This window comes from Convolutriloba macropyga, chromosome 2, assembly GCF_964194025.1.
Source record: "Convolutriloba macropyga chromosome 2, txConMacr16.3, whole genome shotgun sequence".
Taxonomy (NCBI): Eukaryota; Metazoa; Xenacoelomorpha; order Acoela; family Convolutidae; genus Convolutriloba; species Convolutriloba macropyga.
The window spans coordinates 45,804,269-45,816,842 of record NC_134469.1 but is presented as its reverse complement, the minus strand read 5'-3'; the positions used below and the strand labels follow the sequence as shown (position 1 = coordinate 45,816,842).

Genomic DNA, 12,574 nt, shown 5'->3' with positions numbered 1-12,574 from the left:
CGCACGTGAACAAAAAATTTCGCTCGCTTAGAGAAAATTTTTTCACACATCAATTTCTCGCTCTCTCAAAAACAGCGGTATGAACAAAAACCACTCTCTTTTCTCTCCGCTCTCAACTTTTGTTCAGCCCCAAAATCACTCCAAATTTTTTCACGCGTTTCATTTCCCGCTTCAAAAATCACTCCAATAAAATTGATTTAAAAAAAGGACTTCTCCAATACTCCTCTTCCAGTCGTAAAAAAACATAGCTCCATTTACTATTTCAGTGTGACTAAAATCGCCACTCTAAATTGACTTCTCACTGACGTGAAAAAGCCGAAAAAAGCGTGAACAGATCTTAAAACAGACAGCGCTACAATACAATTCAAATTCTTTGAATTGTAAAAAAAATTTGGAGCGCTAGAATAACCGGCTGAGAAGCTGAGGAGGCTATTAAAAATTCTGTTCAATACCAAAAAATTAATCAAAATTCGTTTTTAGTTAAATTTTAATTGGAAAGTTTTGTGTTGAAACTGCTGGTCAGCAAACCACTTCATTTCTCTTTACTGCCTATTTCGATGTGACCGAAACGACCGTTCGATAATCATTAACAAAATGAGAGAACAAATGGTCCAATAAGAAGATAACACTACTCCCCATTCTCATCGTTTTGTAACTCACGAGAGGTTTTTAAAGAAAACAGTCAAACATAACCGACTAAACGGCGGAAGAATTGCTCTTGAACGACTAGTGGGAGCTCTAATCAATTGCAGCCTGTTTCAGTCGGGGGGGGGGGGGAGGGAGCCTAAATGGGACTAAGAAGTTCTATAGTGGGCTTCAAATAACCACATTAGAGGTTAACATATACCACTATTAAGATTTAAAGTAAAAAATGACACCAGTTTCGGCGCATTTTTCATTTGACTTTTAGTATTAAATTGCCTAAATGGGACTAAGAAGTTCTATAGTGGGCTTCAAATAACCACATTAGAGGTTAAAATATACCACTATTAAGATTTAAAGTAAAAATGACACCAGTTTCGGCGCATTTTTCATTTGACTTTTAGTATTAATTTGCCGCCAATTGAGTTCAGCTTCTTGAAATTCTGATTGAGAGGGAATTTTAGATCACGCGAAATGCAAAAAGTCAAGGGCGTAAAAGTCACTCGAAAAGTCAAAATTGTCAAGCAAAAATTTTGCATAAAAAAGACACACACGTTTACAATAATTGCTATGAACTACGTTCAAGAGCAATTAATCAACTAACGCAACTGAACAGCTGCCCTTGATCTGGCTTCCTAGTAAGAGAAACTAATAGCTTTATATGTTCCACTGTGCTCAATGCGGATGTTTATTTCGTTCGTTGCAATTTGCCTAATAATACGACATGTGCAGCTATAAAGTCATTAAACTGAACCAAGTCATCTGTACGAGATTCACAACGTCTAGGATCATCAAGCAGATCACTAGATCAATGAAACGTAAATGAGGTAATTTTTCTTGCAAAAATCATATTGCCCTGATTTAAAAAAAAACGAAAAACCGAGCAAAAACAACAAAAAAATTGATCCAGCAGTCACTGGTAACCAGTATCGCAAAAGACGCAAATAGACCGATTAACGTTGGGCGAATTAACCTCATACAAGGCAGTTGAGCCCCACGGAGGAGTCGAGAGGAGTGGATAGGCAGCGTGTATTGATAGGTTGTGCCAAAACTCACTTCAATTTGACTTCAAAAATCATTTAAAAAAAGTGTGAACAGATCATATAAATATTACCTGAAGATTTCCAGAATCGACTCGAAGTACAAAATTAAAGATAACCGACTAACGTCGGGCGAATTGCTCTCAAACGACCGGCAAGCGGTTGACTTCGTCAGTAGCTAGCCCCGGTGGTTGGGGGTGTGGGATCAATTTCTAAGAACCGCCCTTCACACCATACGTACAAGTCTCCAAAACAGTTTCTGTGAATAGCATACTTGGAGACTAGTGGGCTGAAAGGCTCTAAGAGAACTTAATGCCCAACATTTCATTGTCTCAAGAGACTATCCAGTATCCCTGTTTAAGTCCTAAAGAGTTTCAATGGCTCATAAAGATCGATAAACTTGGAACATGTTAATAATTTTCCAAAAATATGAAAAAAATTGAGTTTTATAAAAAAAAAATCGCTAAAACTCGAGACATTAAAAAAATGATAACCATTCCATTAAATCTAGAAACTAGGCAGCAGCGTATTATCAAAACTTAGAGGAGGTATCAGCGCCCATGGTGCAGGAAAAAAATTAAAATCCGAAAAGATTAAAAAAAACTTGAAAAAATTGAAACCTTTTTTAAATCATTAAATTCGTGAAATTTAAACCTTGAAAAACAATCCGTTACATCTAGATACTATGCAGTAACCTATTCTCAAACCCTAGATGGGCTTCCTTGGCTCTTGAAAAAAACTAAAAATTGACAAAAACTTAAAAAACTCGAAAAAAATGAAAAATTCATCAAAAAAAGTGCTAAGTTTGTGATACTGAAAAGCAGAAAACTAACCTATGGCCAAAAAACTTGTCGCCAACTTATCAACCCCTAAGGAGGTTTTCTGGCATCTTGGTCTGAAAAGACTTGAATAAGGAACAACAAAAGTCAATGAAAAAATGGCACGTTTTGTCAAAAAATGCTAAATTTCGTGATGTTAAAAGGTTGAAACCATTCCATTACTACTAGAAACTATGCAGTAACCTATAATCCAACCCTAGAGGAGGCTCTTTGACACCTAGGGCTGATAAAACCCAAAAATGACAAAAAAAATGAAAAAGAAAGACAACCAAAACTGCTAGAAGAACCAATTTTACCACAAAATTCCCCAAAAAGCTTTAAAATTGAAGAATAGAGAAAAGGCCGAAAACCTTGAAACAAGGAAAAAATGTAAAAACATGACCGACTAACGTCGGGCGAATTGATCTCAAACGACCGGCGAGCGGTTGGCTTCGTCAGTAGCTAGGCACGGTTTAGTAGCTTTAGCTTAAATTCGACTCCTCAACTCTTGGTTTTGTAGCCTTGTGATTAAATAAATCAACAAGAACCGATATTTCAAAAATTTGCAAAAAATTGCAAAGTTTTAAAGAACTTTTGCGGTAAAAAATGTTCATACCCACTTTCTGTCTCTGGACTTCTGTCAAGTAACCCATCTCCAAGAATTAAAGAGTTTCGTTGGCACAGTAATGATTGCTAAACTCAGAAAAGGACAAAAGATATTCAAAAATTTTGAAAACAATAGAAAATTCAATCGCAAACAAAATCTTGCTAAAATTCAAGATATTAAAATCCTTAAAATCATTTCATCCTCTCAAGAGACTATCCAGCATCCCTATTTCAAGCATTAAATTGGTTCACTGACTCAAAGCTCCACAAACTTGGACCAAGTTCTCTAAAATTTGAAAAATTAAAAAATTGCTAAGGCTGGAGTCACTAAAATATTGATAACAATTCGATTAACTCTAGAATCTATGCGACAGCTTATCATGAAACCTTGGAGGAGGTCCCTAGGACCCTGGTGATAAAAAATTCAAAAAGATTCAAACTTGCAAGAATGCGGATATTTCTTGAAAATTGCTGATAATAAAATCTTGAAAAACATTCTTTTGCATGTAGAAGCTATGCAGTAACGTAAATTCAAACCCCAGAGGACGCTATGTGGATATTTAGGCTGGAGAAACCAAAAAAATGACAAAAAATGGAAAGTTGCATAAAAGAACTGCTAAAACTTGTGACAATAAAAGTTGAAAACTAATCCATGACCAAAAACATTGTCCAGTAACTTTTTATCAAACCCTAACAGATTTTCTGTTAGGCTGAAAAACCTGAATGACAAAGAATAAAAAAAATTGAAAGTTTTGCGAAAATTTTTTTAAAAATTGTGGTGTTGAAATCTTGAAACACAATCCATTCTATTTAGAAACTATACAGTAAACTATTGTCAAATCCTAGAGGAGGTTCCTCGGCTCTTGAGGCTTGAAAAATCTTGAAAAAAAATTGAAAAATTTATCGAAGAATGCCAAAAATTGTGATATTAAAAAGTTTAAAACTATTCCATGGCCAATAAAAAATTTTCAGTGACTTATTCTTAAACCCTCAGGGAGGTTTTCTGGCCTCTGTGTCTGTAAAAACTTCTATAATGAAGAAAATGTCAAAAAAATTGAAAAAAGTTTTGTCAAAAGAATGGTAAAATTTGTGATGTTAAAAAGTTGAAACCATTCCCCTTCCACTAGAAACTATGCAGTAACCTATTATAAAACCCTCAAGGAGGTTCCTTAACACCTAGGGCTGAAAAACTCAAAAAAGCTTGAAAAAAAAAATAAAAATTAGTATAAAATTGAGGGTTGGTTATATATGATAACGATCGGTTGTTTGGACGTAGCCACGGTGTGGGGGTGGTGGGTACGCCGCAGGGAGGGGGGGCGACAGTAGGGTGGGGGGAACAGCGCGGTAGGGGGTGGGAGCAATAGTGGAAGGGGGTCAACAGTGGGGTGGGGTGTCTTCAACCGCTATTCGGCACTTCACACCATACGTAAAGTTTCCAAAGCAGTTTGAGCTGAAATAGAGCTGAAAGGCTCCAAGAGCACTTAGCGCCCGCAGTGTGCTACCTTTTTATCCCGTTTTGAGGACAAAAACTCGGACGAAAGCGTCAGACGAAAAATCGGTCAAGCGAAAAATCGCATAAAAAAGACCGACCGGACTAATATTAAATAGCTCAAAATTTAATCTTAAAGTTTATCATTTGCTCCAGATGATCAAAAATGCTTTCAGACGCACTATTGCTTTTTGATATAAAAGATAAAAACACTTTTAATTGAATAAATAGGGATTAAAAACTGCTTTGAAAATGCCGCAAGAAAAAAAATCGCTTGTTTAGCAAAAAAATTTTCATACTTACTTTTCTCGCTCTCTCAAGAAGCTACATGAACAGAAAACCACCCTCTTCTCTCTGTTCTTTATCAGAAACTTGGTTTTCACGCATTTCACTACCCTTTTTGCATACACTTCAAATACATTTATCGATCAAAAAGACGCTCCACCAACACTCGCTCTTCGAGTTGTAAGAAAGACAGTGTGCAATACAATTCAAATTCTTTCAATGGTAAAAATCAGTGGAACACCACAATATAAATACACACGCTCCGCTTACAGCTTAGCAAATATAAAAAAGATCAACAGGACTGATATAACAGCTAAAAACTTCGTTTGAGAGCAATTAAAACAAAAGACGCAAAAATTGAAGTCTGAGCATTGAGAAATTTGAACATATGATTGCAACATAAACACTTCACATCATCTTTGAATATACTCGAATATATTTCAATATTGAATGTTCAAAACTGAGCAACAGTTCACTATTTATCTCAAAATTTTTCTTTTTGCGGTAAGCTACAGGAACTTGCACAATTGATTCAGTCTTAATGGAAAGAATGCAAAATATAAAACATAGCTGGCAAATTGTCAGAAAATAGCCGTAATAGCTTCTTAGATCTGCAGTCCCAAAAAAACAGTAAAAAGACAGACCAAAAAAATCGAAGGCTGATATGTTATATTTTGATTAAAAATCAGTAAAAATTTTTGCTGCCTCTATTAGCTGCTCTCAAATAACCTTCATTTAGAGTGACACAAACCCATTTGAACTTATCTCTTTGAATTGAAGTAAAAAGTCAATTTCAAAGTGAGGAAGTCATTTTTGAGAGTGAGGAAAGTCAAGTGTGACCGAAAATTTAATCACGCGAATGAACAAAAAAACTCGCTCCATTAAGAGCGAAAAATGACTTCACGCACGCACTTCAGTTGAAATTGTATGAACGAATGAACCAAAAGCAGATTTGAATTGGTTGTGACGTCAAATGGTCGAAAGCAAAAATCGCGACGACGATGTAAAAAAAACCAACAGAAGGCCAATAATAGTCCCAGCTATCGCTGTGCGGCTATTAATAAAGACTCAAAAAATTGGGAATTTGAAAAATGCAGATCTCGGACCTGACTTGGCGAACAATGAGAAGACCAAGTTCTAACATAGCGCGATTTTCGCACCCAATAAGCGTAACAATAATTTTAAACGTAGCCGGCAGATTGCCGGAATAGCTGCGAAATAGACTTGCGTGCTGTAAAATACAGATGGGAAATAAGTTGATAGAAGTTATCGCCGCCGCCTATAAAACTTACAACTTTGATTCAAAGGAGGTTGCTTTGGAAGCCAAAAAAATTTCACTGCCGTGGCTCGAACGTCCGATCTCCCCGATTAACAGCCAGCCGCCTTAACCACTCGGCTTTTGGAACATTCAATGTTTCTTCTTACAATCAACTTTGTTTTAGCAACAGCCAACTTCTGAATAACCGCAATTTAGATCACGCAAAAATTGTGAAATCAAGCGCGAAAAAACCATTTAAGCAGAGACGAGACAGGATGTTCTGGAACAAATGTAAAACGAAAATGGAGCGTCAGACGACGAAACAAAAAACATAGCAGGACAAGTCCTGACGTATAATGCCAAGAATTTCCATTGACTAAACAGAAAACTAGATCTAGAACGAACTATGAATGGATTGGAAAAACCATTTAAAAAAAACAATCCCAAAAATTGAAAAAAACAGTAAAAATCAAAGTGAAATTGCCGCATGTGAACAAAAAACCACTAGCGAGAAAGCGAATTTTTGTTCAAACACAGTTTTTGCTCACTCTACTTTAAATTTAGAGCGAAAAAAATCACGCCACAAAACCACTCGCTTTTTCGCTCCACTTCCTGTTTCGGCGTGACCAAAATCACTACTCCAATTTGACTTCAAAAATCATGAAAATGTGTGAACAGATCTTGAAAAAATAAATAGCCTGAAGAATTCCGGAAACGACTCGCATACTTATGACTAAATAGAAATACTATTGTGAACCCTGAACCTGCACAAATGCCATAAAAAAATAGGGAAGAATAGAAACCACATTCAAAAACAAATTGAACAAAAAAAATAGAAAAACTAAATGAGTTTATTTTAATAGTACAAGGAAACATAGAGCCGAGTAAAGTTCCTTTGCAATTAGAGCAATGAAAACCTCCTAACATAATGGGCAAGTCGTAATAGGCTAAGAAACTTGTCTAAGTATTAAAAAAAAAAGAAAAACTGCAAAAAAAATAAGAAAATTGGTTCAAAATTTCTCAATTTTTCTGTCAATTTTACTAAAAAAAACCATATTTTATACCAAGAAAACTTGAGTCAAATTGTATCTGAACATTCCTTATGTAACAAGCTTCTATTAAAATCCCACTTAAAGCGTTAAAACACAAAAATAGTCAAAAAATCATTAAATTTCCTCTACAAATCAGCAAAACTGATCAAAAACCTACAAACTATCATTAAACTCTAATTAACTACTTGAAACTTTCAATTCCTATCAAAACAAGCCTAAAACTAATACAATAACATAATCAAACCTCTTAACCATCAAAAGTTGGAAAAAACTGCTTTTCAATGCAGCATGCGAACACAAAAATTTCGCTCGCTTAGAGAAATTTTTTTCACACATCAATTTCTCGCTCTCTCAAAAACAGCGGTATGAACAAAAACCACTCTCTTTTCGCTCCGCTCTTCACTCCAATTTTTTCACGCGTTTCATTTCCCGCTTCAAAAATCACCCCAATAAAAGTGATTAAAAAAAAGGACTTCTCCAATACTCCTCTTCGAGTCGTAAAAAGACAGCGCCCTAATACAATTCAAATTCTTTGAATTGTAAAAACCAAGAGCACCGCAATATAGCTACGCTCAGCTTACAGATTCGCAGCTATAAAAATGATTGGAGTAAGTGTGATTATAATTGGGAAAACTGAAACTTTCGAATATGTTGATGATGTAAATGATTGAGGAGGCAATGATATGTAACATGATGTGATGACACCAATCGATGACAGGTTGCAAGTGATTATGAAGCAGCTGCCAAATTACTTTGCATTATTTCGTTGAAGAGGGACGAAGGCTGGGCCAACACTGATGCAAACATATTAGCCGAATGTGGCCGCTCTCTCGACCCATTTCCGTAAGTGTTCGCTAAAATGTCATAGCTTAATTTTAGAGACTCCATGCCTGGAGGCTCAGGAGTTCTGGCTTGAAAAGTTTGCACTCGCGGCTGACTTTGAAACTCGTAGTTAAGCATGCCTTCCGTGTAATGGCCACTTCTGAAATTTTGTGGAGTGTACAAGGTGGAAGAGGATTGCGCGCGTCTATGCTGAGGGGAAAGAGATCGGCTATGTAGGTGGGAATGGTGGGGAGAGCCCTTTTCGCCTCTCCATGTTTTGAAGGGGGAGCTATGTGCTGAGTTGAAAGTGAGCGGAAGTTGCATGCTTCTTTTGACATTAGAAAGGAGGCGGTTTACTGTGTCCGCACTCCAGTTCTGTTGTGAGGAGGGAAATCCCAAGTCTACAAGCGCGCGTAAATAAACATGAATCTGAGCGCGCGTTTTATAAAGATGATACATATTTACACGATGATTTGTGAAGTGTTAATAAAGTTGTCGGCAACAAATATCGCATTACAAAATAACACTTAACACAATCACAAAAAGAAAAGAACTTTTCAGTGACACTGAAAATGTATGCTTGCTAAATTGATAAATAACCTATAGTGCAGTATCATTTCGATAAATGTTTAGCGTGATTTTTCGTTTCTCGTACTCACTGTGAGGATCATCCATATGAGTCGGATCGCGTTCGCCGCTCCATGCAACTCCACCGAGTGAGTCTAAACAGAATTCATTCAGAAGAGACCACTTCGGAACTACTTCCTTCAGCTCCACAGGCATACGATTATCTATTTTCGATATGTTACATCTTGATAATTAATATGTTAACTGATAGTCCAACCTCTTTGAGTTCATTAACCATTAAATTGTACAATAGCCAGCAGAATACTGTTTCAATACTCTAATAACATAGCCGGCAGATGGCTAGAAAAAAACCACAACAGCTTCGTAGATCTGCAGTTTCAAAAAGATTTTGATTAAAAATCTCTTAACTTATTGCTGCTTGTAATAGCTGACCTGCTTGTAAATACCCTTCATTTAGAGTGACACGCACTCACTTGATATTATCTCTTTGAATTAAAGAAAACTCAATTTTAGAGTGAAACAGATCCCAAATTGACTATTTTTATCTTAAAAATTTCAGAAAAAAGCCTTTGGCCAAGAAAAGGAAATAATTCCCTTAGAAGAATTCCGAAAACCACACAGAGTAGAAAACTGCCCATCCTCACTGACCTGATGCGGAGATTAAAACACAAAACATTTTGAAACCTTCACAGGAGAATTTCCATGAAAAAATAAAACGCCGAACACAAAACCATATGAAAAGTTTACATAAGTTCTGACTCCAAAATCACAAGTAAGAACTAGTATCTCGAAAATGCAGTCAGTTCGAGAATACATATTATCAATTAAAAGACAAGGTAACAGGTCCAAAATACATAACCGTCTAACGTCGGGCGAATTGCTCTCAAATGACCGGCGAGCGGTTGGCGTCACGGTAGCTAGCCACGGTTTAGTGAGGCTAGCTTTAGCTTAATTGAAGGGGCGTGAGGTGAGCGCAGCGAGGGTGCACCGCAGTGTGGATTGGGGGACTGATGTGCGGGCGGTCGGTGGGCGTGTGGCATCACGCACATAAAACCAGTAAAACAAAGCAGTGAAAGAGGGGCATTAAAAGATCAGGGAAAAGGCTGTTTTGAGCATTTCCGCGTGAATAAAAGTAATATAATTGCTATAAACTTCGTTTGAGAGCAATTTAAAACGAGTGAACGATAAATTCATGTCGAAGGAAATGAAAAAAACAATACTGTCTAGAAAATTCAAAACATAGCCCGCAGATTGCCGGAAAATAGCCGTGATAGACGATTGTGGCCTACAATGAATTGAAACAACTAAAGAAATAAGATTGACAGATCGACCACCAGCTTCGTAATAGACCACTAGACTTTTTGGGTTAGATTCGGACTGTCAGTTTTATGAGACATTTGCTCTACACGGCAAAAGCCCTAATGAAGCTTTTTCAAAATAAACATTCAAAATTAAAACCCAAGACTCTTTTACTCAGGATTTAGAGCATATAGTTTGGCCCTAATTAGATGCACACTATTGACCTCTAAGTAGCTAATATTAATAGAAATTGAAGTTCCATAAAAGAGTTCAGAATTGATTTTCTTAAGTGAGTTAAGTCACGCAATTGAGCTAAAAGCGGAACAAATGACGTCACGAACACAAATTTTAACTGCAAAGCAGTAGAAGTCACTGAAGTCATTGAAAAAGTCCAATTCCAAAAAGTCAGGTCGTAAGAATCATCGATGGAGACGACGAATTAAAAAAAAACAGTATGTCCTCAATAATAGCCGCTATCGCTTCACGGCTATTAAAAATATATTGAAAAGGATAAAAAGCGACCTCATAAACAATATTCCGAGAAAAAGTTAATTAATTCTTCTAGAACACAGATCCGACCAGTACTTCGCAGAAAAAGATTTTTTAAAAACAATAAAAACAACTGAAAACCTGAAAATAAGAAATTTGTATTACTTAATTCAGTGAAAGTAGACACTTTAAGTAAACACTTTGTTTTTACCCATTTTATTTTCTGCAACTGCACTCCAACAATATTATCGATAAAAAAAAGACGTTCCACGAATATCGAGTCGTAAAACAGCACACCTATACCATCCAAATCCTTTGGATTGTAAACATAGCCCGCAGATTGCCGGAAAATAGCCGCGATAGACGCTTGGGGCCTTCCATGAATTGGAACAAGTAACGAGATTAGACAGACAGATCGACCACCAGTCCTTTAATAGACCACTAGACTTTTTGGGTTAGCTTTGGACTGTCATTTTTATGAGACACATAAGCTCCATAAGGAGAAAGCCCTAATAGGGCTTTTCAAAATTAGGACCTCTTCCGTTTGTGCCCCTCATCTTAGTGGGCGCATATTATTTGCACCCCTCAGATGCACGTGCAATATTTTTTACATAATGACTTACGATGTAATGTCACGTGCTCTGTAACTGGGGAGCGCATAACGTACTGGGGGCACACGGAGAAGATCCCAAAATCAAAAACTCAAGACTCTAATAATCAAGAATTAGGGCATATATGTTTGGCACTACTTAGATGCAAACTATTGACCTTTAACAAGTAAATTTTCACAAAAATTAAAGTTCAATAGGTGAGTTCAGAAGTCATTTTTTTGAGTGAGGTAAGTCATTGAAGAGTCAATTCCAAGAAGTCAGGGTAAGACGAATCAAAAATCTGTTCGACGAAGTAAAAAAACATAGCAGGAAAAGTCCTGAAATACAATTCAAAAAATTGAATGAGAAACTCAGACGTACTCTATCTGACCAGCAGATCAATTCAACAATGCCAGCAAGAACACAAACAAAATCATCAAATATTTGAGAAACTAAAAGAATCAAAACTGAAGAAAAATATACTCATTGCTAAAACTCTTGAAGCTCTTAAACCTAAGGCAAAATTTTCTCTTTAAAAAAACTTATTTCACAAATATGTTCAAAACCAACTTTTGTTTCTGAAATCGGTCCACTATTATATCAGCAAGACCTGAAAAATCTTCATTGGCCCTTGAAGATCGATTAACTCAAAAATGACCTAAAAATCAATTGCAAAATTTAATGAAATTTTGCTAAAAATTTTGATATTAATATCTTCAGAATCATTGCTGTGTCTCTAGAGGCTATCCAGTAACCCAATTCCAAGCTTTTAAAAAGTCAGACCGATACGCAATAATTTTTCGTTCTATTAAAATGTTGAAAGCCATTCAATTGCCAAATTGCAAATTTTATCAAAAATCTTCTAAAAGTTGGTTGTTGGATTGTTAAAAACAAATCCATTGAAACTAAACACCATGCAGCAACCTTTCATCAGAACGTGGAATATGTTTTCTCGCACTTGAGAATGTACGAATATCAAAAACTGACAAAAAATTTAGGAAACCTTAAAAAAATTGCAATTTTATAAAAAAATAAATGCTAAAATTCGAGACATTAAAAAGTTCAAAACAATTCCAATGTTAATAGAAACTATGCAGTGCCCTATTAACAAATCTTAAAGGAGATTGCCTTTTACCTGAAGCTGGAAAAACTGAAAAAATTACGAACTTTTTCAAAAACCTGAAAAAAATGCAATTTTTGTGAAAGAAAATTGCCAAAATTTGTGATATTCAAAAAATGAAACCTGTTCCATGGCAAATAAAAGCTTTTCAGTAACCTATTAGCCAACCCCTGATGAGGTTTGCTGGCCCCTGGGATTCAAACAACTTGAATAATGAGAATAAATGTCCAAAAATATGAAAAAAATTGCAAGCTTTGTCAAAAATGCTATAATTTATGATGGCAAAAAGTTGAAAACCATTCAATTACCACTAGAAACTAAGCAGTAATCTATCATCAAACCCTTTATGAAATCCTAGAGGAGGTGTCTTGACACCTAGGGCTAAAAAAACTCAAAATGACAAAAATTTTCAGAAAACCTGAAAAAAATTGAAAAAATTAGTATCATTTTGCGTGTTTGTGTCTGTAGTACCAAAA

General features: G+C 35.9%; 1 protein-coding gene across 1 annotated transcript in view; it reads right to left on the bottom strand.

Annotated features, from left to right (window-relative positions):
• LOC142358703 (uncharacterized) overlaps positions 1-12,574 on the bottom strand; it is a 389,942-nt gene that overhangs the window by 126,660 nt on the left and 250,708 nt on the right. The window contains exons 13-14 of the mRNA XM_075410229.1: positions 8,672-8,734; positions 7,943-8,413 (exon numbers count right to left, since the gene is read on the bottom strand). Of these exons, the coding sequence (XP_075266344.1) occupies positions 7,943-8,413; positions 8,672-8,734 (534 nt within the window). The remainder of the gene's footprint in view (positions 1-7,942; positions 8,414-8,671; positions 8,735-12,574) is intronic.